This window comes from Ailuropoda melanoleuca, chromosome 10 (genome assembly GCF_002007445.2).
Source record: "Ailuropoda melanoleuca isolate Jingjing chromosome 10, ASM200744v2, whole genome shotgun sequence".
NCBI lineage: Eukaryota > Metazoa > Chordata > Mammalia > Carnivora > Ursidae > Ailuropoda > Ailuropoda melanoleuca.
Window position 1 is genome coordinate 36,295,545 of NC_048227.1, and position 22,674 is coordinate 36,318,218.

Sequence of the window (22,674 nt, forward strand, 5' to 3'; positions counted from 1 at the left end):
AGGGGCAGGCAGGCACCCCAGGCCCAGCCCAAACACAGCTGGAGAGAGGAGGGAAAGCCAGGCGCAGAAATGGGGGGTGGCTGGCAGGGGAGAACTCAGGAGTTGCTGTGTTACACAGAGAGCCGGGGGCAGAGGCCACAGTGCTCCAGAGGTATGTGGAGAGGCAACGGTGCAGGAGACTGGGTCTGACCACTAGGCTGTCCAGGAAGAGCCAGGCTATTAGCTTATCTCACCCCGGAGACTCCGGGACCGCACCAGGAGGTGACCCTTGGGCTCCCGCTGAGGCTGCACGTCCAAGAGTATGCCCCAGCATCCCTTCTATAAGCGGAGATGATACACAGGGAGCCTGTCCAGGGAAGGTCACCGTTGCCTGAAGGCTTGGTGGGGGTCCAACCGCTGCAGGGGCCCTCTCAGTGTCACCTCTATTTCCTGCTCAGCTCCAGCAGCAGTGACTCTAATGCTGGGGAGACTGGAGCCGGGGGGGTGGTGGCACTGCCTAAGGTGCAATGGGGAGAGTAAGAGCTCTGTTTCTAGGGGTGGCAGATGAGCCTGGAGCCCGGGCCAGGCAGGGGGACTTGGTGGGGAGCCAAGTACGCAAAGACAGAAGAGGCAGGCCTGCAAGTACCAGGAGTGAACCCCACCGAGCTGGCTGGGGACAGCAGTGACTCAGGCCCCCTGGGCCCTAGTCCAGAAGGCTCCACACCCTGTCTGAGGGACTGGCCCCTGCCCAGCCAGCCCCTCCTGGCACCTCTGGCTCAGGAGGGCGGCCTGCCAGGTCAGGCTGCCTGACAGGGTGGGGGCCTAGAGAGGGGTTACAGTGGGGAGTCGGCCTGCTGCAAGGCTCCTGTGACCACGGCGCGTGCAGGGGCCAGCTCTAGCCACAGTGGATGGCAGGGCTTTGAGCAGGTGCCCCCCAGCATGGAGATGTGCCTGTCCCTCCCCTCCCTCTTCGCCTCCTCTCCCACCCACATCCTGGGCTGCACCCCGGGACCACGCTCCCATGGCCGGGCCCATGGTGTGCACCTTCCCTGCCACACTCAGGCCCCTCTGCTCCACTGGGTCCCCTCAGCTCAATGCCCCAGTGTGGCACCACCACATGCCCTGCCTGGCATAGAGCCGTGACCCAGAGTCCTAGGGCTGGACCTTTTACTGGCTGCTGGGAGGAGCTCTGGGGTGGCCCCTGGCCCCCACCACCCCACAAGCGCCCAGAACATCTGGGATGATCTCTGCAGACTCCCCAGGGAGGGCTTCCTGCCAGGCCACCTGCTCCACACCGTAAAGGCAAGTGCTGGCTCCCTGGTCTCATCGAGGGCCTCTCAGTGGTCTTGTGGTCACCAGGCCGGCCACTTGATTCCGACTGGGTTCAAATACCTGCTCGATCTGGCCGGGATGCTGGAGCAGTAATCCAGCCTCCCTGAGCCCGTTCTCTTTCCCGTAAAATGACGGCACTAACAGTTCTACCACGTCAGGGCCATTGCAGGGGAGCTGCTTCTTACCCTGTTTTACAGATGGGGCAACAAGCAGAGAAGGGACTGGGCTCAGATTATACAGCTCCTAAGCAGGGGGCCTGAGATTCGAAGACAGGCGTCTGCGGCCCAGTTACCCCAGACACTGCATTGTTCTCCACCTGCCCTATGTCGGTCTGGGCCCCAGATGTCTGCTTCAGATGCAGGATAGCTAAGGTTCCCCTCTACAGACCCAGACACAAGGCTTGTCCCACGGTGCCAGGGAAGCTTGGCCCAGGAGGAGGCGGGCACAGACCAGGAGGGGCCATGCAGGAGGTACAGGCTGAGGAAATGCTGGTGCCCACCACCACTGCCAGGCGGCTTGGGTGCTGGCATGGGCCTGTGGAAAATGCCAGCCAGCCTGGGCATTTGGGCCAGCTTGATGCTGCCCCGGGCCAAGCCCAGTTGGGCACCCTTGGCCCATGCAATGGCGCCACCCCCACCCCAACATGTCCAGTCCCTTCAGGTTATCCCCAGCCCTGCCCTGGCCTAAGAGCACCTGGACTATGTGGAGGCCGGGACAGCCCCTGATGGAGTCCTGGCCTGGGGTACCCTTTTCTCCTAGGCGTGAGGGGACATGGTGGCCCAGCTTCCCAGGAGAGGAGCAACTTTGAGGGGACAGAGCTAAAAGCCCAGGGCAAGGTGACAGCTGGGTGTTGGAAGTGCCAGGCGGAGGCCCAGGAAGTATGTCGCCTAAAATGGCAGAGGCTGTTGACGGACTCCCAGCCAGTTGCTCTGAGCAGCACCTGCCAGGGTGCGAATTTGGGGAGGACAGCTGGAGGGGAGGCAGGCGCCTTGTGAACCTGCAACTCTGCCGAAGTCCCCTCTGGTCACCCTCTTGGCCCTCTATCTGGCGGCTCTTTAGCCCAGACCCCTCCAGCGGCTGCCTCTGGGACACCTTTGTTGGCACCTCCAGGCGCTCGCATGGTGCAATCCTGACCTCCGTTAACGCCCTCCCGCCATCCACCTGCCGGCTTATTAAAACCTATGCCAGCGTGAAATAAGGCATACATACAGAAGCGTGCGTAAGATAAACGCGCACTGTAACAGATACCCACGGGACACCCACTGCCGCTAACACCAGACCAGTTCCTCAGACGCACCCGTCACGATCTCCTCTTCCGTTACGGTAGCCACGTCCGCCCTTGGGGCCGTCATTTCCCTGCTTTTCTTAAGTTACCTTAGTCCCATTTCGTTGCTCCATCGCTGAGCGGCTTCCCAGGTGAGCGGTGACCGACTTCCCTGGGAGAGTCTGGGTGCGGCCACGGTGCTGTTCCGGCGACGGGACACACGGGGGCGCGCGGGGCTCGAGCCGGCTCTCACCTGAGCGGGGGCGGTACCCCGGCAATCCAGCGCCTGGGCCGGGGTGGGGGTGCTTCCTCGCGGACGGAGCCCCAGCCAAGGTCTTTGGTCCCGAAACCTGCGGGCCCGTGCCTCTGCCCCTGTGGTCCTGGGGCGGGTGTGGGGGTGCTGGTTCCTCTCCTCCAGGAACTTCCTTTTGGCCCCGACAGCTGCTTTGAAAACTGAAAAACACTATACAAATGACGGAATATTACTGTTTTTATTAAACAGTGAGTAAGCTCCTACTGTGTGCTTGCTCAGCCTTCAGCTCAGCACTTCGCATTCATTTTCTTATTTCGTGCTCCTACCCTACAAGGAGGTAGGAACGATCATCTCCATTTTACAAACATGGAAACAGGCCCAGAAACATAAAGCAATTTGCTCAGGGCAGCACAGCTTATGTGTGTGGCAAAGCAGGGTAGAGCCTTAATTTTCCTTACTCCACGGCCCATGCTCTCATCTACTCCCTGTACTTAACTTCGTATTACAATCCTCCCACAGAGGGAAATATCCATTGGAAGTATATTTTTGAATTAAAAAAATATTTAGATTATTGCAAATTAGGCTTTCAAGACTGGGCACCTGGAAGAAGCCCCAGGTCCCGGACTCCTGGAGATGGGGCTGGCAGAGGGGATGGCAGCTGGAGAGGGGGCCACCTGCTTCCCCAGGCCTTCTGGGGACAAGCTTGGGGTCTTTCACAAGGATCCAGCCTGAGTCACAGGGGCTGGGGCTGCCACAGGTGCAAATGCAAAGGAAGGGTGTTGTGGCGGGGGGGGGGGGGGGGCCCCAAAGAAACTCTAGGTCTATGAGCCTAACCTGGTATGCCAGGCCCTCCCGTGCTGGTCCATGCCCTGGAATGTTCGCCGAAGGTGCAGGCACCACAATGGGCTGAGAACCCTAACCTGTCAGAAACTTGGGGGATGGGTGGTCAACAAATAAACCAGTAAATAGAGGACAGAATTTCAGACAGAGATAAGCGCAATACGAAAATAAGGTGGGAAAAGAGATGCGATAAGATGGGGAGCGTTCTAGAAAAGATGGCCTGAAAGCACCCTGCTAAACGGATAAAAGGTGCCCTTAGCGGAGGAAGGGGCAAACCCCGGCCGCGCTATTGTTAGGAACCAGCGCTTGCTCCGCCCCGGCTCCCCGCTAAGAACTTTAAGGGGATCATCCAATTTGAACCTCTAGCTGCGCGGCGGAAGCTGCATCAGCTCGGTTTTTGCCAGAGAAGGGACTAAGCCGAAGCTCAGAAAGGCCCGGCGCGTTCCGAAGGTCGTGCAGCCAGGAAGGGGCTGAGGCAGGGTTGGGCTGTGCTCTAATCTCAAACCCAAAGAATGGTTAGGGCTGCCTCGGAGGTGGCTGCGGCCTGGCTGGACGGCTTCCCGCGGGTGGGGAGAATGCTGGCATCCCGGTGCGGTGCTAGGCAGGCAGGAGGGAGCCCGCGAGCCCAGGGCGCCCCACCCCGCTGGGACCCGGAGGCCGCAGGGACTTCCCGTCGCGTCCTGCGGGACCGCCTCCTGAGGCACCTCTGAGGCAAACCGCCCCTTTTATAGTCTCAAAAACTAAGCCAGCGAGGCGAGGGTGGTGCGTGCGGGACTGGGGTCTGGAGGTCTGTCCGCATCCCGGGAACCGAGTGGGAGAGGTCCACCGGCAAGCTCGGACCCCGCGCCACCCCTCAGCCGTGACACCGCAGCGGGTAGCACCTTCCAGCCTGGCTGGCGCCGAGGAGCCGTCACGCCTGCGCAATGAGAGGCCAAGGACCGAGGAGCCGGCGCAGCGGGCCCGGTGACGCGCACGCAGGGACGTGGGGGGCGGAGCCCCGGCGGCCTGGGCGCCTCTGATGGGCTGCATCGGGGAGGGGGCAGAGAAAGAGGCGTTCCTGGGCGGGGCCTCGAGGCCGGTTTGGAATTTTTGGCGCGAGCCGGCTCTGCGCGCGTTCACGGGCCGTTCCCCCTCCGAGAGTCCTCCGGTAGAGAGCCGTCGACGGCAGACCCCCGCCCGCCTGACCGCCCCGGGGGCTTCCGCGGCCTCTGCCGACCCGGAATCTGGGACCTTGCTGAGCTGCGCCCCGCCCACCCGTCCAGGTGAGCACAGGCCGGGTCCTGAGGGTGCTGGGCCGGGACAAGCCCCCTGACAGCCCCTCCCGTGGTGAGCCTCCCCCCCTCCGGGCCCCGCGGGGTCGCGCCCTGCCCGCGGCGGCCCCGCCCTCTGCCCCTGCCGCGGCTCCCGGGGCGGGCCCCGGCCCTCCTGGCCTTCCCCGGCCTCCCTGCCTGCTTTCTGGGAGCGCCTTTCCCCAGCGACTGCCCCCGGTTTACCGGCCCCTCCCCCGTGACAGCCGGTCTCTTCAATGTTCGCCAGGGCTTCCCCGCGTCCACGGAGGTGAACCAGCTGTGGCCCTGCCCGGGAGGAGCTCACAGTCTAGCGCGGTAGACCGTGGTCAGCAATGCGTCCGGCCCAGGGAGAGGGTGAGGCCCCCGAAAGCTCCCGAGGTCACGCAGGCCTGGCCTGCTCCGGGCCACCCTGGATTCACCGGGGAGCCCCTGTTGCTTCTCCGTCCCCATCCCCTCCCCAGAGCTGTTTGGCCAGGCCTGTGGTGCTGGAATGCGATGGACTTTGGGGTGGTCTGAGAACTGGCTTAAGATGCAGGTGCCTGGTGTCCCAAATATGCTAGGACTGGGCCTCTAACAGGCTCTGGAGGGGGTGCTGACACCCTGGTTCTGCGCTTTAGGAAACCCTGAGATGGGAATCCTGAGGTGAATACCCTCAGAGGAAGGGTCCCCACAGGATGTAGGGTGTCTTCCAGGCAGGTCCCTGCGGGGATCCCTCCCCCATCCCCTCACTGTCCCAGCGACTGGAGGGCACACTTCAGACGACTGCTCCCTCACGGTTCTGCGACTGATTCACTCCCTGCTGGGTATGGTATCAAGTTTGATACACTGTGGCTTCCTCTCAAAATCGAACTCCTCTTTTGTGTTCTTGTTTTTGTTTCTATTATAACATTATAGCAACACAACAGCCCTTTCTCTCCCCACACACACCCTTGAGACCACTGCACTTTGTGTGTTCTTTCAGTTACTGCTCAGAACACTGTTATATATTACTTGCTCTGTAACAGCGTTTATTGGGGGATCTGTATGCCAGACACTGGGCTGAGCCTTCCCTGAGGTATTACCGGTCCACAAACTCCTGTGGCTAGGTGTGTTTCTGAATTCAACATGTCTGATTTTAGAAAGCTAATAGGGCACACATATCATTTATATGTAACACCACCTGTGGGCCTAGGGCATTATCCCATAATCAAACACATTAAGATTTCCATCAAGAAATATATGAATATTCACACTTGGAAAAATAAGTTAAGTCAGAGTTTTCTCCTCAGTGATTTTTGCATGTAGAAATCCAGTTGTTCCAGCACCATTTATAGAGAAGACTTCTTTCCTACTGAATTTTTTGTCACCCTTGTCAAAATCAATTGACCATGAATGTCAGGGTTTATTTCATAAACTCTCAGTTGCATGCCATTGATATGTATATATGTCTGTCCTTCAGACAGACCAGAATACCACTGTTTTCTGATTGCTGTAGCTTTGAAATCGGGAAGTGCAAGACTTCCAAGTTTGTTTTGACTATTCTGGGTGCTGTGAAATTCCATATGAATTTTAGGATCAGTATCTCAATTTCTGCAAAGAAGCCCGCTGGGATTCTGATTCTGATTTTACCGAATCTGTAGATCAATTTGGAGAGTGTTGCCGTTTGATCCATAGTAAGTATTTGGATCTACGAATGTGTAATGTCTTTCCATTTATTTAGGTCGTCTTTAATTTCTTTGAGAAGCTGAGGGAAGAATAGAAAGCAAGTATACATGTATAATATTTGTTATATTGACCTTCTTATCACTTCTGTTTCTCTTCATTTGTTCCTGTGGCAGGTTTCCATCTGGTATCATCTTCTAGTTCAGTAGAGTTCTGTTCCTACCTGCCTCTTTTGGGCTAACAGTATGTATGTTACATTTCTATACGTTGTATGCCCAGCATACAATTACATACATGTTGTTTTGTATAATTGCTTTTAAATCAGCTAAGAGAAGAAGTATGTGTTTGCACTGTCTATTGGGGTTTTTTGTTGTTGTTGTTGTTTTAAAGATTTTATTTATTCCTTTGAGAGAGAGAGAGAGAGACAGAGAAAGCACAAGCAGGGGCAGAGGGAGAGGGAGAAGCAGACTCCCTGATGAGCTGGGAGCCCAACATGGGACCTAGAGATCATGACCTGAGCCAAAGGCAGATGCCACCCAGGCTCCCCTATGTTGTCTTTTGTATCACATAATTAATTTTATCAGTGCTTGGCTTGTTCATATAGATTCCGATTACAGTTTGGGATCACGTGCTTTTAGCCTGGAGGACTACCTTTCGTTTTCCTTATAAAGCAGGTCTCTTAGCAATGAATTCTTTATTTTTATATTTTTATGCCTATTTTGCCTCTATTTTATTTTTAAATTAACCCCCCCTCTCTCTTTTGTAGATTTATTTATTTGTTTGTTTGTCAGAGAGAGAGGGGGGGAGCACAAGCAGGGGGAGCTGCAGGCAGAGGGAGAAGCAGACTCCCCACTGAGCAAGAAGCCCTGGGATCATGACCACCCAGCCATCCCTATTTTACCTTTATTTCTGAAAGATAGTTTTGTTGGCTCTAGAATTCATGGTTGACAAATTCTCCCCCTCCCCACCTCAACACTTTGAATATGCCACTCCACTGCCTTGGGCCTTCTCTGTTGCTGGTGAGAAGTCAGCGGTTACTCTTCTTGGTGGGGGGGGGTGTTGTAAGTGATTAGTCCTTTTCTCTCTTGCCGCTCTCAAGATTGTGTTCTTATGTGTGGATCTCTTCACTTATCCTACCTGAAGTTCATTGAGCTCGTTGGCTAGGTTAATGCGTTTTTCTTGGGGTGGGGAGCTTTTTCTGGGAATCACATTTGGGACGTTTTCCTCCATTATTTCTTAGTATGTTTTCCCTGCTGCTTCTCTTCTTTCCCTCCCATGTGGCATTCTGCGTATTTAATGGTGTCCTACATTTCTCTGAGGCTCCGTTCCCTCTTCTTCGTTATTGGCTCCCTCTGTTCTTCAGCCTGCATAACCTTTCTCGATCTGTCTTCAAGTTTGCTAATCATCCTGCCAGTTCAAATCTACTGTTGAACCCCTCAGGGAATATTTTCATTTCAGTTTTACACCTTTCATTTCCATAATTGCCACTTGGTTCTTTTTATAATTTCTATCTCATTATCAGTATTCTTTATTTGGTGAGATGTCATCCTAGTTCTCTTAAGCATGGCTCCCTTTAGTTCTTCGAACATATTTATGGTGGCTACTTTGACATTTATCTGTGATATCTGACATCTGGTCCCTCTTACCGGTAGTTTGTCGTCTGCTTTGTTCCTGCGTATGGGTCACACTTTCCTTTGTCTTTGCATATCTTGTAATTTTTTGTTGTTGTGGAAAACTGGACATTTTAGACAATGCTATAGCAACTGTGGATACTGGTTTCTCACCCCCCCTCCCCCCGGGGATTGTGACTGTTGTTTGCTTGTTTACTTGCTTAGTGACTGGCTGGCCCACTGAAGTGACGTCTCTTTCCGCTGCGGTGTGAAGCCTCTGATGCTGCGCCTCAGAGGGCCCAGCTCGGGCGTGTGTACATGTGCACGGGCACCTCGGAATGCCAGTGGTTTCACAGAGGTTCTCTATCCGTCCCCTTCCCTGGCTGTTACTCCACCGATTGTGGGCTGATTGTTCTGTTGTTTTTGACAATGCGTAGGCCATCCATTGCTCCATAGACTGATCTGATTAATTTGGGGCTCCTTTAACAAGGTAGCTTTTGAATTCAGTGTCTGGGGTTTGTTCTGACCCCAACAAGGCTCTTGTTAGCCCTCTCCTTCCCCAGTTCTCTCTGGTAAACTAGCTGGCCTATGGGGTACTGTGTTGCACTGATGGAGGTCCCAGCTTCCTCCTGTTTGCTTACCACCAAAACCTCCACTGACTTTGAGAGCGCTTTTATGCTTGAACTTCCCATACATTGTTTCAAATATTTTTTTTTCTTTCCTGCAAGGAGAGCTTCAGACCTTTCTGTTTCATTGCCTGCTTCTCTGTAGGCACATTGCCTGCTTCTCATAGGCAGAATCCCTGGGCCGCAGCTCTGGAGCTGAGGGCAGGGACAGTGGTGCCCGTCTCTGGGTGACACTGGTGCCTTAGGGTGGGGACAGTAGCCTCTGGCCTTCTCTGCTCACCTTTCCCACGGGGGAGCTTCCTTCCTGCAAATGAGCTTGGCCTTGAGCGGTCTGGCCTCCCTGTTCCCAGCCTTCTGGCCCTGAGGTAGACCTTTTGTCCTGTGAGCAGGGGCTGATGGAAGAGGGACCCCCTGGCCTCTCTGCTGCACCTGCCTGGAACTTAGTCTCTGCAACACAAAGTTGGAAGTGGGGGCCCACGAAATGAGTTTTAGCCCCGAAGCTAGGAGAAGAAGTCAGGAAAGAAACTTGACTTCAGACCTTTGTTTTTACTTTTGAATTGGAGATAAGAGATGGTGGGCCTGTGTTAATAATTCCACCTTACATTTTTGGAAGAAGAACCAGCCAAACAGCTGGTTGTGATGTGGCAGGGATATACATGCCAGCGGTCCGGCTCTAGAACCCATCTCAGCCTAACCTCTGCTGGACTGTGGGAGTCTCTAGGACACGGCCGTGGGGTTTTCAGTTTATGCTTCTATGAGCTCCAGGGTACACACGACTGTGTGCAGGCATATATGTATTTGTTCTCTGCCTTCTCCCAGCAGGTGCTCGGTGTCCCTGTGGTCTCCATGTTTAAAGTAAAACGTGTGTGCGGGGTGGACGTGGCTCTCTTCCGAAGCCTCTTTGGGGCCACAGGACCAGGCACTGTTTGAGTGGACACGCTGCTCTGTACTGTGCACCTCAGGGGCTCCTGTGCTGGCCATGCCTGTGCCCACGGAGGGCACCCCTCCATCTCTGAGTGGTATCCCAGTCCCAGCCTACTTCCGCCATGCAGAACCTGGCTTCTCCCTCAAGAGGCCTGGGGGGCTCAGTCGGAGCCTCCCACCCCGGCCCCCTGCCAAGGGCAGCATCCCCATCAGCCGCCTCTTCCCTCCTCGGACCCCGGGCTGGCACCAGCCCCAGCCCCGGAGGGTGTCATTCCGAGGCAAAGCCCCTGAGACCCTGCAGAGCCCCTCATATGACCCCAGCCGGCCGGAGTCCTTTTTCCAGCAGAGTTTCCAGAGGCTTGGCCGCCTGGGCCACGGCTCCTATGGAGAGGTCTTCAAGGTGAGTGGGGTGATGACTCCCTGGGCCTGCTGGGGGAGCCCCGCTGCCCCACCTCCCTCCCCTGCCTGGATGGGACTGTGTCCTGGGCAGCCTGCTTCCATGGCTTGACAGGCTCCCTTCCTCAGTGCCTGATTTGACTGCTTTCTCCTTCCCTCCACTCAGGCCCCTCAGTACACACGCTCCCCTTGTCCAGAGCCTGGCACGCCATACAGTCACTCCCGGATGCCTTTTCTCCTGCCCTGGAGCCAGCTCCCACCCTCTGTGCAGTGCACACCCTCCCCCGTCACCTCAGGCCAGCAGGCACTCAGGCTACACCCTCCATGCCACTTTGTTTTTTCTTAAAATATATTTCCAATCATTTATATTTCCTTTAAAATGGTAATTCTCCTTATACAAGTACTACACAGAGACAATTTTGTTGTTAAAAAGTACAAACAACATTGGCCCCTAGACCAGTTCTTCCCAGAGGAAACTACTGTGTTTCTTAGGTGGGTGTCCTTCCTTCCAGACCTTTCTCTATACAACTCCAGAGTTGACCACACAAAGACAAACTCACTTTATATTCTACACAGCAGGTCATTCTGCCCACATGGTTCTGTAGGCAGCTTTCTTCATAGAACAACGTGCCACGGAGACCCCTCTGGTCAGGACTCTCAGCTCTCAGAGTGGCTTACCCACTTTTGCTATTGCACGTGTGCAGGTGTCTCTAAGGTAGATGCCGCGCTACAACCTCCACACACGTACAGTCGTAACAGAATCTGCCAGACAGCCCTCCTAAGTGGTTGTGCCGCCTCCCATCCCACCTGTGGGCACCACCTCCCTTCCAGGTACGCTCTAAGGAAGACGGCCGACTCTATGCCATAAAGCGCTCTATGTCACCATTCCGGGGCCCCAAGGACCGGGCCCGCAAGCTGGCCGAGGTCGGCGGCCACGAGAAGGTGGGGCAGCACCCGCGCTGTGTGCGGCTGGAGCAAGCCTGGGAGGAGGGCGGCATCCTGTACCTGCAGACAGAGCTGTGTGGGCCCAGCCTACAGCAGCACTGTGAGGCCTGGGGCACCGGCCTACCTGAGGCCCAGGTCTGGGGCTACCTGCGGGATACCCTGCTTGCTCTGGCTCACCTCCACGGCCAAGGCCTGGTCCACCTTGATGTCAAGCCTGCCAACATCTTCCTGGGGCCCCGGGGCCGTTGCAAGCTGGGTGACTTTGGGCTGCTGGTTGAGCTGGGTACATCCGGAGCTGGTGAGGCGCAGGAAGGAGACCCCCGGTACATGGCCCCTGAGCTGCTGCAGGGCTCCTATGGGACAGCGGCGGACGTGTTCAGGTGAGGGCTGTGATGCGGGAGGCTCTTCAGAGGGGCAGGGGCGGGGTGCAGTTAGCAGAGGGAGGGAAACACCACCCTAGCCCAAAGTCAGGAAGACTTGGCCTTGGGCTGGACGCCCTGTCCCAAAGGGGCGGAGGCCTGCCCTGTAGTTAAGCGGGTTTTGCAGAGTCAGGCTGTCTAAGCAGTGAACCCTCCAGAGCTACTTTACCCGTTTCCTCACCACACCCCCCCAGGGGGGATGATGACTCCATTTACAGGCAACGGACACAGTGGGGTTAAGGGACTTGCCCAAAGTCCAGTTAGCAAGTGGTGAGGCTGGGACTGGACCAGGCACTGGGTTCCATTGTCCATGCTAGTAGTCACTGTTCTGCCTTGAACAGCCATATCCAGCCTTATCGACAGAACGATGATAGTAATGTTAGTAACCATAGTGCCTGTCCAGTGAGGGGTGCCAGGACTCACTAGGTTGTATAGGCTGTGCTGTACCTGGGGTCCATGCTCCATGACACGGTCCCATCACTGGCCCTGTTGGGGCCTCCTCAGGACCCCCCAAGCCCCCCACCCCACGTCCCTGGCTCATGGCAGAAGACAGCAGCCCTTTCCCACCCTCTTGGGCAGTCTAGAGCTCTGGGGTCTATGTCCCAAGGCCAACCTTGCCCCTCTTCTGTCAACACCCCTGTCCTTCCCAGTCTGGGTCTCACCATCCTGGAAGTGGCATGCAACATGGAGCTACCCCATGGTGGAGAGGGCTGGCAGCAGCTTCGCCAGGGCTATCTGCCCCCTGAGTTTACTGCTGGTAAGTGGAGGGTAAGCATGGAGAGGAGCATGCTGCCTCAGGGAGGGCAGGCTTGTGTGGGAGGAAATGGCTGGCAGTGGTGGACCGCTGGGCTCACAGTCCAGTCACCCCTGACATGGCCCTGCCCTGTGGACAGGCCTGTCTTCTGAGCTGCGTTCTGTTCTCACCATGATGCTGGAACCTGACCCCAAGCTGCGGGCCACAGCCTCGGCCCTGCTGGCGCTGCCCATGCTCAGGCAGCCTCGGCCCTGGAGCGTTCTGTGGTATATGGCTGCCGATGTCCTCAGTCGAGGGTGGGCCCTGTGGCAGGTAAGTTGGGTGATGGTGGCAGGGTGCCCTGCCCTGCTCCCCAGCCCCATGGTCTGACCTGCCTCCCTCGTCCCTGTCCCCACAGGCCCTGCTTTCCTTGCTGTGCTGGTTCTGGCACGGACTAGCTCACCCTGTGAGCTGGCTGCAGCCCCCGAGCCCACCAGCCACCCCACCTGGCTCCCCACCCTGCAGCCTCCTCCTGGACAGCAGCCTCTCCAGCAACTGGGATGATGACAGCACAGGGTGGGTGAGAGCTGAGAGCACTGGGGGAGGGGCAAAGGGGCAGTCAGAATAGCCAGGCCCAGACCCAAGAGGATTAGAGTTGAGCAGGACCCCTCCCACAAACCTGGCCTCCATCAGGCCCTGGGAAGGGAACCAAGGCCAGTGGGGGTGCAGCCTGGCCTAGGTTGAATGCAGCTGTCTCTTCCAAGCTCGGTGCAGGGAACGTGCAGAGCAGAGCAGAACCAGCAACTTCAGGCTTCGGGCACTGCCACCCGAGGGAGCAGTGTGAGGGCCACAGCCCCCACACAGCAGGGGCTGCCAGGACCCAGAGATGAGGCACCGGGGAGCTGGGCCCTGGGAAACTCCTGGTGGCCAAGTGAGGGGCTGTAGTTAAGAAACTGCTGCAAAAGAAAACCACATGCTTGGGGCACAGGCCTCAGGAGGAATCACACCATTAACCCCTCCCTTACGGAAATGTCACCCCCTTGACACCAGGACACTTAAAATAGACAGGAAGTACCAAAAAAGCTTCATTTCCACAAGTTCACTACAAAGCTAGCTGTCCTAACCCATGTGTTCTGAGACAGAATGGAGGTGGCCTTTGAGTGTGGTCAGATGGCCTTTCAAAGTTGTGAAAGTGCTTCTCTCAAAGGGCACCGCATTTCTGCTGTTCCCATTGTGCCCACCCCCCGCCACCACCACCGCCCATGCCCATGTCAGGTTGGAGCCTAGAGCCCGCAGGCTGCTCCCACCCAGCTGTGGCCTCTTCCCAGTGCACTCCCCACCCCTCGACACCTTACTTGTCTGGCCCACCCTGTGCAGGCTCTCACTCTCTCCGGAGGCCGTCCTGGCCAGGGCTGCCGGGAACACCTCCACCCCCCGCAATGGCTCCCCTGCCCCCCGGAACAGGTACTCACTGAGGTGAGCAGGCCCAGAGTCCAGGGGGGTTGGGAGGTAGTGGCTTTCAGATCCTGAGTGTCATTTGTCTCTCTTCCCCCCCCCCAGGGATGCCCTGGACCTCAGTGACATTGACTCTGAGCCCCCTCGGGGTTCCTTCCCCTCCTTTGAACCTCGGAACCTCCTCAGCCTGTTTGAGGACTCACTGGGCCCAACCTGAGGCTACAGGCCAGCCTTGGTGCTTTTAACCTTTTAGCCACTCCCCAATCCTCTTGGAGGCTGGGGTCCCTCTGGGAACTCCAGGGGTGCCTCCTGCCTACCCATGTCTAATAAAAGGTATTTGAATCTTGGGAGCACCCAAGCTTGCTTGTGTGGCAACACAGCGCTTCCTGCCCCTTTTATTGATGTTGCCCAGGGTCTGCGGCCCCGGGGTGGGCTGAGGCTGAGCCCTGATGCAGGGCTCCAGGCCAGCTGACTGGAGGTAGGAGCCATGCGCTGTGTGGAGCAGAGATTTCCTGAGCAGGCATGTCCCCACTGTGTAGGTTGAGCCATCAGAGCATGGCACTCAAAGTGGAGGGAGGCCCTCAGCCCAGGGTCCCCGGGCCACTCAGCTCTATATGTCTCTGTGCTAGCTGCCTGGAAAAAGCAGCCGCAGCCGCCCTCCTACCCCTTGGTCCTGGGATAAGAGACTAGTCCTATTGCCCAAACCCCTCACTCCACAGTCTCTGGACAGAAGGGGTAGGTGAGCCTCAGGCTGCAGGGAGGGCTGGCATGCAGAGCAGAAAGGGGTCAGGAAATACGGGCTAAAGGCTGGGTAAGGCACCCATGAGGTACCTGGGGCAGGATGGGCTCATGGCTCTCAGCTGGTAGGATTCCAACTGCCAGAGCCAGACATTACCCTGGAGCCCCTCTGGCCATACCCTCATAGGTCACAGAGGATAAACTGAGGCCTAGGAAGGAAAGCTTTCCTTCTAGCCTACATGGACAGTACCCTGAAGGAAGGTGGCAGGGAGGGGCAGCCAGAGCTCCAAGGTGTGAGTAGAGAGGTTAGTCCACAGGGAAGAATGGGCAAACAGATGAGGGCTCCCAGCTGGGAAGTCTCGTTTGCTGGAAGCATCCAGGCAGTCGGCCCCTTGAAGACCAGCAGAAGGAGAAGCATGGTATTGTTGGTCCTAGAAGACTGTAGAGAGGCTGGCATGGCGGGCAGCAGTGGCTCAGTCTGGGGGGCAGGCGTGGTGGGCCGCCCAGAGCAGGTCGGGCACGACGCCGGCGTGCAGCTGGAGGATGGAGCCCACGCTGAGCAGGTGCATGATCTGGTGGGAGTTGCCCCAGTAGTCGAAGCGGCCAGGTCCCCAGCGCTCTGGCAGGCGGGCCACGTTCACCAGTCCCCCGAGCAGTGCCAGTGCATCCATGCGCAGGTAGCAGGGCAGGGAGTCTGGAGCCCCGGAGCCCAGGCCCACTCCCCGGGCCCCAAACACCAGGAGGCGGGCAGCGGCCTGCCAACCGAAGGCACGGAGCCGGGCGCTGGTGGAGGGAGCAGTGAGAGCCCTCCAGCCAGCCACACCTGACAGCACGGTGTAGCCCACCAGGGCAGCCGGACGCAGCCAGGGCCTACAGGCCAGGGTGCAGTGGATGATGGGCAGAGCTCCTACACAGAGAGAGGCAGGAGAAGGCACATCAGTCTGGCGAACTGCCTGCCCTTTATATCCAGGGTTCATGTGAGGGACCCCTGCCGCCTCCTCCCTGGTTGTGCCCCCAGCTCCCATCCTTCAAGCCCACCCACCCCATCCCTTGGCTCACCGAGGGTGTTGACAAGGCAGACCCCACACATATCCAGGGCAAGGAGTCGAGTATACACAGCGCTTCCCCCCTGGTGGCACATGAAGAGGTGATAGAGCACGGAGCCTGCGGGGGGCGCCAGGCAGGCCACACAGTGCGTACCCCCCAGCCAGCGATCCTTGCCCAGCTGACCCCAGGGCATGGTCATCGGCAGCAGCACCAGGAAGCCCAGCAAGGCCAGCCCTGGGGGAGGGAGACAATTACCCATCACACGGCTTGAGCGCAGAGGACAAGTCATGTCCTCAGGGAGTCCACAGTCTAGAGATAACACAAGAGGGATGAGGCAACAGAGGTCTTGACAACACTCTTAGTACACTAGCAGCCGGGCCTCTGACAGACGCAGGCCCTGTGCCTTCAGTGACTTCAGTGACAGGAGAGCTCACAGAAGAGTTTCTGGAAGTAGAGACCATTATCCGCCCTTTCAGTTAAAGAAACCGAGTGAGTGCCCCAGGTGATACCAGCAGGTAGGCCATGGAAGCAGCCTTAACTCTCATGCTGCTCTCATCCCCGAAGCCACATTACCTCCCCAGAAAGCAGGGGGCCCCAGTCCCCCAAACCTGGTGTGTCAGCAGAAGCCAGAAGGAGGCATGACCTCATGCTGAATTCTGAATAGGCTATGTGGGCGATGATACCAGAATCCCTGGTTACTTAGCTTGCTTCTCTCAACTCCTGTGTTCTCTAAGTGACCAGACACAAAGAGGCTTTGGGTCCTTTTGACTTCCAGAAAGGGGCAAAGTCAGGCAGGGGAGAGGGGCTGAAGGAACTTGTTCCATCTCCCCTGGCAGCTTTTCCTGAGCTCCATTCCTCTCAGCCCCAACCAGGGCGATTCCTCCCCTGTCCCCTGGGTACTCTGGCACTGCCCTCACAGGGTCAAAGGCAGGCACAGCAGACTGAGGCTGCTGGCTGCACACTGGGCAAGGTCTGGCCAGGCCATAGTCCCCCAGTGAGGCAGGTACCAAGGTTGGGCCCTGCCTGCTCAGGCCCCTCTCCTGGCCCCGGGCAGCCCAAGGACGGGCAGGGCTGTGTCAGCAGAGCAGGGCCGCGGAGGAGGGGCCGGGCGCCTGTTCGGGGGAGGAAGGAGTCGCCACCAGGCGGAGCCTCGCGGCGGGGCTGCTCCGGACGAGGGTGGCGGGGCAGCTGCACGGGGAGGGGCTGGGGCCTGGCTTCTTTTCCCGGGCCCCTCGAGGCTGAAGTCAACACCCATCTACTGGACGAGTGCTGGCGAGGGAGGGTGCCCCAGACGCAGGGATTATGAAGGGGGACGGACACCAGACTCCTCCCCGGGGCTCAGAGGGATTAAGCGGACTTGGTCCCCTACTCTGCTTCCCTCGCCTGCCCTGGGGCCCCGCCCGGGGAGCGGAAGGACAGTTCCGTCCGGGACAATGGCAGCTTTGTCACCACGGCTCCAAGCCGTGCCGGGGCCCAAGCAACCCAGGACCTGAGCACTGGGGTGTTCGCTGGCCTTCCGGCCCCCGGCCAGGCTCGGGCAGGGCTGCCGCGGGTGTGGGATGCGGGGCGCGGCTCACCGTGCGTGTAGATGTTGCCCAGCTCGTTGTGCAGGTAGAAGAGGCTGCGCAGACAGCCCGAGCCGCTGCTGGCCGGCCGATAGCCCGTCAGCACGAACTTGTTGAACTGCAGGTGCGGTGGCGAGCTGGCCCAGTCCAGCAGGCGCGGCCCGGCCAGGAACGCCATGGCCCAGCCCGGCACGGGCGGTCCGCGCTCCCCTCGGGCCCCGGCCTCCTCCTCAGTGCTGCCACAGCGCGCAGAGACTCATTCCGGTGCCCGCCCACCGCCCAGTGCTCTGTCCGCGCACGCGCCGGCCGGGGGTCCCGGCCCGCGCCCACTCCTGCGCTGCGCACGCGCGGGCCCGGCGCCCCCACGCCGGGGTGGAGGCTGGANTGCGGCCGGACGCCGGTGGGGACGCCAGACTCCGCCCCAGCTGCTCGCCCCCGCCATCCCGCCAACGTTTCGCGCGCGGTGCTCGTGACGTCGGCCTTGCGAAGGCCAATGGGCGCGGCAGGCTGGGGAGGCCCCGCCCACGTCCGCCCAGACTTTGGCTTGATTAGCATAATGATGCGGTCCCAGCCTCATTTGCATGGGGTAGCTGTGGACGAGGGATCCAACGTTCTGGGTCCCGGTGGCTCTGCTGGAGAGGCCCCGGCGCCGTGAGTCGGCCTTGCGCGTCCGGGCTTTCCGCGCGACCCCCCAGGTCTTTGCACCCTTGGGCACTCACCCTTCTCGCCACCCAGCCCCACCCCTCACCCGGGCTCTGTCCAAGGTGCTACCGGCTCCGGACCGTGGGACCAGTAAGGTCTAGACCCGGCGCTTCCCTACTCCAGGGGTGATCTCTCCACCCTCCCGACTCAGCCGGAGCGCAGCAAGCCACGCTGAGATGCTCAGGCCTCTACAGGTGTGTCTGACGCGCCCAGCACCCTCGGGCGATGCCATGCCCTTCAGGCCAGGCTCCTTATAGCCTGGGCTCGGTCAAACTCGCTCCCTGTTATCGCCCACTGGGGGCACCTTCAATTCCGCCCAGAAAAGACTGGAAACGGAGAGGAAGAGAGAGGGCAGGAGGCCAAGGGGGAAAGATCGGTCCCTGCCCATGTTCATCCTAAAGCGGAGCCAGGAATGCCTCCCTTCTCCGGCTTAACCCCGCCCACAACCGGCTTCCTCCTCCTCCCCTTCTCCAGGACCCCTCCTACCCATCCTTTCGCCTCCGCAGTTTCTCAGTCTTCAGCATTCCAAGGGGCTCCAAATCATTCCTTGCGGGGACCGACCTTAATTTGCATGGATACACCCAACCTTGGCTCCGATACCCTCATCAACATAAACCCTCTCATCACGCAGGAACTTGCAGAGCCCTGAACCAAAATAGGTCCTTTATTCAAAGTCTATGGTTGGTCTTTTGACTACTTTTCTTGACCTTTCACATTTCCCTTAGGGCAGCAGTCCAGGACCACCCCAAGAGGCTCTCAGAGCAACCTGAAATCAGAGACCCCGTATCAAGGTTCATGAAGAAGGGAAGCTGGAATTCCTCTTGCCCTTTGGCCTCAACCATCTGGACCCTGAGGGTCAGACCAAGTTCTCAATAATAGAATCAGATGCTTCCTGTCCAATGTCTGGCCTCCACGGGATGACCAGGGACCGAGCTGCCTTTAAAGGGGTGCAAGGTCAATGTGGAGTGAGGCATGAAGTCTCTCAGGTGTCCATCCCGCTGGCAGAGAGTCCAGTGGACCCTGGGAGTCCCGAGTCAGAGAGCAGAGATGAGCGAGCGCAGGGAACTCTGGCTGGAGGCGCTGAGGGGCCGGTAACTCGCGGCTAGACCCTCACCCTGAGGGTCCCCGGGAGGGCAGGGCAGGGCCACCCCTCGAGGCTGGCGGTACCACACAGCCCAGCTTCTCCCGGGGCCCCGGGAAGGCCCCAACGCCGGGGGGCCTTTTCCCGGAGCCAGCAGACAGCTCCTAGAGAGAGAGCAGACGTCAGCCGAACCCCCAACCGATCTTACCTCCAGCATCCTGCTTCGCCTGCGATCCCACGCGCGATTCCCTGTGTGGACGCAAGGCCTCGGCCCTCAAGAACCCAGTATTTCCTCCTAGCCCTGTTCCCCTTGGAGGCCCCAGCTTCCCAGCAGCTCCCCACCCCGACCCGCCCGGGGCACCGAGGCGTCCGCCCTCAGGCCCTGCCGCAGGGGGCGCACCGTCGGCGAAGCAGGCGCAGCAGCGACAGGAGCAGCAGCAGCAGCACCGAGATGGCGGTCACCGTCGAGAAGACCCGGGCTGCGGGCGCACGGTGCTGTGAGGACGGGGTCTGGAAGGGGCGGCTCCCCAAACTCCCTCCCGCCTCGCACGCCCGCCTCACCCCGCATCGCGGCCTCTGGAGCCCCAGGCCGGGGGCTGCAGCTCACGTTGGCCCAGTCGGGGGGCGCTGCGGGGGTCTGGGCCGAGCCCTTGGGCGCCGGGTCGTCGGCGGCGTCCTGCAGCCCTGCGGAGAGAAGTGTGAGGCAGAGCGGCGGGGCGGCGGGCGGGGGGCGACCAGGCGGGCTCTCACCGCGGTAGGTGAGCGCGAACCCCTGCGCGTGGCCGCGCGCGTCGCTGCGGAAGGTGAGCAGGAGCCCTGCGGCGCGCAAGCGCAGAGGCCCGGGCGGTGGCGGGCGGGCGCCGTCGAAGACGCGGAGCAGGCTGCCCGAGGCGGCGTCGCGCAGCTCCAGCCGGTCGCGCGGGTCCGCCAGCTCGAAGAGGCGGAAGGTGAGCTCCAGCGCGGCGCCCGGCGGGCTCAGCGCCCAGCTGCAGTTCCGGTCCGGCCCGTACTCGTCCGGGAAGTCCGGGGAGTAGACGACGCCCTGAGGAGCGGTCCAGTTGCCCTGGCAGGAGCCCACGGACACTGTGGGCGAGGCCGGCTGTCAGAACACCCGGGCCAGGCTCCTCCCCCTCCCCCGCGGGGCCCCGACCCCAGACCTGCCCCCCTGCCACCTGAGCCGGGTCCCACTCCTTCTGAGGACTGAGTCCCCTCCTCAAGCCCCGCCTTCAACCCCAGGCCCCGCCCTTGACCCCCAAGATCTGCCGGGTCCCCTCTTCTGCGCGTCCCAGATCCCGCCCCCTATGAGGGCTTCGAGCTCCCGGGTCTCACCCAGACTCCGCCGCTCCCCCAGGCCCTCTCTTCCCCGTTCACTCCTCACCTTCGTAGATGCCCAGACGCCCATCGCCGCCGCACAGCTGGCCCGGGTGGCCGAAGCAAATCTGGTCACAGTCGGTAGCTGGGGCCGGGCGTCCCCGGTCCAGGTCGCTTTCAGAGCCACAGAAGCAGGCGTAGCCAGCCTCCAAGCCCGCCAGCTGGGAGCACAGACTGGGTGACCCCAGAGGCAGTGGTTGGGGCAGGGGCAGGGTAGTGGGAGCCTAGGGTCTGGGTCGCAAGTGGGAATCGGGCTGGAAGTTCCAAAATCAGCGCCAGGGTTTGATGTCAGAGTTGGGAGTGATCTGGGTCCTGAGATCAAGTTCAGGGGTCACGGTTCTGGGCGTGAGGTGGGGAGCAGTACCTGGTAGCCCTTCATGCGGCAGAAGCGAACGCACACCTGGACCGTGAGCTTCGTTGAGGTGCCGCTGGGCCCGCTGAGGGCGGGGGGTGCCCCCGAATCCACGAAGCAGCCCAGGTATCCGGGCACTGAGCGGGCAGCAGAGTCAGGCTTTGTCCGGTGCCGCCAAAAGGGCACTGTACCCAGGCAGCCCAGCGCTCCCGCCCGTGTCCGGCCAGGCCCACTCACTGTGGCACGTGGGGATGTCGCAGTAGCGCCAGTAGATGCCCTCCTCTGTCTCGGCTACGTAGCACCACGGCTGCACGTCGCCGTCCGGGTTCCTGCCGGTGGGGGAGAAGTGGTCCGGAACTTGCCACCCCAAAGGCTGCAAATCCCAGGCCCCACCCCACAGCCTATTCGCAAAATGGCCACCCTGTGTGTTAGAACTTATTTGTGTGTTCCTCTCCGTTGTCGCAGAAATTCTGGTTTGTCCCACGTGCTTCTGGATGTCTACTTCAGAGGGGTCGGTGGGGAGTCCTTAAACGGGCCCTGAGGGCGTATTTTGGGCTTCACCTGTTGCTAGGACGTGACCTTATACGTGAGGATTTTGAGGCCAACAGTAGTGTGACCCCAACTCTGCTTTGGGCCTCAGCCACTTCCCTTCCCTTGGGACCCTGCTTTAGAGCAAACGTGGTGAGCCCTGAGTTTTGCGGTGTCCTCCCGCTAAGCTCCACACACCAGTTGTGGCTCTGAACCCCCAATCCCTCCACAACGAGTAGAGGCCCTCAAATCAGTTGTACGGCAAGGGCCCGGACCCTCACTCCAGGGCTCGCCGCCTGACCGGGTCTTGCTCGCGCGAGCTCCTAGAATGCCCAGGCCTGACCTGAGACTGCAGAGTTTGGGCACTTAAGGCGGGTTCCATGTCCGACAATGTTCTGAGCGTCCAGCCCCGCCCCCAGGATGGGCTAGGCCTCGTCTCTCGCCTAGACTCCGCACCCAGACCCTCCGGGTGGACTTTGTATCAGCCCAGCCGAGACCTCAGTTCCCCCCAGCGCGAGGCCCTGCCCTAGGCCCACGCCGGCCGCGCCGTGCCCAGCCCCGCCCCCAGCGCAGGCCCCGCCCCTCACCGGCAGAAGTTGTGCGGGCCCAGCCCCCAGCGGCCCTGGGGGTCGCTGGCGCTGCTGTAGCTGTGCTGCTGCGTCTGGTCCCAGAAGAGGCACGGGCGGCCGGCTCCGCGTGGCCCCGTGCGGTTCTGATGGCCGCGGTAGTCGGCGCCATTCACCTGGAAGCACTCGGACAGGCCTGCACGACGACCGCGGCGACTGGGGAGGTCCGGACCTTCGCCCGCATCGTCACCCCCCACCCCCCGCCTCCAACTGCCACCCGGCTCCCCAGTCAGCGGCCCCGGCGCCTATGGGGCCCTGGAGCTGCTCAGCAGCTCCCGCCACCTGCTCTGCCCCCTCCTCAGCCTCGGGACCCGGGATCTAGGCGCGGAGGCAGAGGAGAGAGCGGTGACCGCTGCTCAGTCGTTGGGCCAAGACTCACCTGGGCTGTGCAGGCTCCCCGCGGAGGCCCCGCGTGGCGGCAGCAGCGGGAGGAAGAGGAGGAGGAGGCGGAGGCCCTGCGGGGCCCGTGTCTCCATCGCCCCCAACCAAAGAGAGGTTGCCCTGGCCCACGCACGGTCCATGCCGCCCCCGGGGTCGCTCCGGGGTCTTCCAGGCGACCTGGGGGGCGTTGTCCTCCGACCGTCTGTTCTCGTCCCACTCTGGGCGGCGCTCTCCGTCTGGGGCGGTGAACTCTCTCCCGCGGGTATTTGCCTCCCAGGGTTCTCACCCCTGGAGGCGTCTCTTTGCCCCTGTGTCCCCACTGGGGTATCCCCGGGGTTCTCTGGCCAGGGGAGTTGTTCGTCACTGCCCCTCAGTGCTCCGGGTCTTGCCTTGGCTTCCACGCCCGCCCCCTCCCGCTGCGCCTTGCTCTCTGAGTCTCCCTCGCTCAGGTCTCTAACGCACTGGCTCCTGCCCCCCTCGCGTCCCTCTGTGGGTCCCTCCCCCTTGAGTCCCTCCCTCCCCACCCCCTCCCCCGAGGCCGGGAAGCTCCGCCCGAGACTGGAGCGGAGGCAGCAGG

At 60.0% G+C, this 22,674-nt stretch overlaps 4 protein-coding genes across 12 annotated transcripts in view; 1 reads left to right on the forward strand and 3 right to left on the reverse strand.

Annotated features, from left to right (window-relative positions):
• LOC100475685 (glycine-rich cell wall structural protein-like) overlaps positions 1–4,697 on the reverse strand; it is a 16,807-nt gene extending 12,110 nt beyond the window's left edge. Inside the window, exons 1-2 of the mRNA XM_019793712.2 lie at positions 4,550–4,697; positions 2,829–3,038 (exon numbers count right to left, since the gene is read on the reverse strand). Of these exons, the coding sequence (XP_019649271.1) occupies positions 2,829–3,038; positions 4,550–4,697 (358 nt within the window). The remainder of the gene's footprint in view (positions 1–2,828; positions 3,039–4,549) is intronic.
• PKMYT1 (protein kinase, membrane associated tyrosine/threonine 1) lies at positions 4,257–13,956 on the forward strand. Of its 8 annotated transcripts, none has more exons than XM_019793714.2 (9): positions 4,257–4,930; positions 5,205–5,311; positions 9,654–10,158; positions 10,986–11,479; positions 12,169–12,275; positions 12,412–12,584; positions 12,670–12,827; positions 13,629–13,727; positions 13,812–13,956. In XM_019793714.2, the coding sequence occupies exons 3-9, from the start codon at positions 9,814–9,816 to the stop codon at positions 13,921–13,923; spliced, it is 1,488 nt and encodes a 495-aa protein (XP_019649273.1). In that variant the 5' UTR covers positions 4,257–4,930; positions 5,205–5,311; positions 9,654–9,813; the 3' UTR covers positions 13,924–13,956. The 8 variants fall into 8 exon arrangements, with proteins under 8 accessions (XP_019649273.1, XP_034526425.1, XP_019649274.1 ...); XM_034670534.1 differs by having other exon boundaries at positions 13,629–13,715; XM_019793715.2 differs by having other exon boundaries at positions 9,657–10,158.
• On the reverse strand, positions 13,313–17,433 carry PAQR4 (progestin and adipoQ receptor family member 4). The gene is made up of 3 exons (XM_002930932.4): positions 17,069–17,433; positions 15,504–15,725; positions 13,313–15,351 (listed from the first exon to the last, which is right to left on the reverse strand). Exons 1-3 carry the CDS (start codon positions 17,232–17,234, stop codon positions 14,918–14,920), a joined length of 822 nt encoding a protein of 273 aa, XP_002930978.2. The 5' UTR covers positions 17,235–17,433; the 3' UTR covers positions 13,313–14,917.
• A 1,303-nt stretch (positions 17,434–18,736) lies between these two features.
• The window catches only part of KREMEN2 (kringle containing transmembrane protein 2), a 9,154-nt gene continuing 5,216 nt past the window's right edge, over positions 18,737–22,674 (reverse strand). The window contains exons 1-9 of one of the 2 annotated variants that reach the window (XM_034670538.1): positions 22,096–22,589; positions 21,678–21,852; positions 20,800–20,891; positions 20,575–20,699; positions 20,218–20,371; positions 19,590–19,922; positions 19,401–19,523; positions 19,240–19,318; positions 18,737–19,003 (exon numbers count right to left, since the gene is read on the reverse strand). In XM_034670538.1, coding sequence (XP_034526429.1) covers positions 18,793–19,003; positions 19,240–19,318; positions 19,401–19,523; positions 19,590–19,922; positions 20,218–20,371; positions 20,575–20,699; positions 20,800–20,891; positions 21,678–21,852; positions 22,096–22,237 — 1,434 coding nt within the window. In that variant the 5' untranslated portion in view covers positions 22,238–22,589 and the 3' untranslated portion in view covers positions 18,737–18,792. Of the gene's footprint in view, positions 19,004–19,239; positions 19,524–19,589; positions 19,923–20,217; positions 20,372–20,574; positions 20,700–20,799; positions 20,892–21,677; positions 21,853–22,095; positions 22,590–22,674 lie in introns of those variants that run through there. The other variant, XM_034670539.1, reaches the window with a different exon arrangement.

Bases quoted from the DNA above. Each gene is read 5' to 3' on its own strand.
- PKMYT1 (XM_019793714.2), top strand. From the start codon at position 9,814: ATGCCTGTGCCCACGGAGGGCACCCCTCCATCTCTGAGTGGTATCCCA. The intron at 11,480-12,168 runs GTGAGGGCTGTG...TGTCCTTCCCAG, and splicing joins ACAGCGGCGGACGTGTTCAG to TCTGGGTCTCACCATCCTGG. The intron at 12,276-12,411 runs GTAAGTGGAGGG...CCCTGTGGACAG, and splicing joins GCCCCCTGAGTTTACTGCTG to GCCTGTCTTCTGAGCTGCGT.
- PAQR4 (XM_002930932.4), bottom strand. From the start codon at position 17,234: ATGGCGTTCCTGGCCGGGCCGCGCCTGCTGGACTGGGCCAGCTCGCCA. The intron at 15,726-17,068 runs GTGAGCCGCGCC...TCCCTCCCCCAG, and splicing joins GGGCAACATCTACACGCACG to GGCTGGCCTTGCTGGGCTTC. The intron at 15,352-15,503 runs GTGAGCCAAGGG...CTCTCTGTGTAG, and splicing joins CTGCCTTGTCAACACCCTCG to GAGCTCTGCCCATCATCCAC.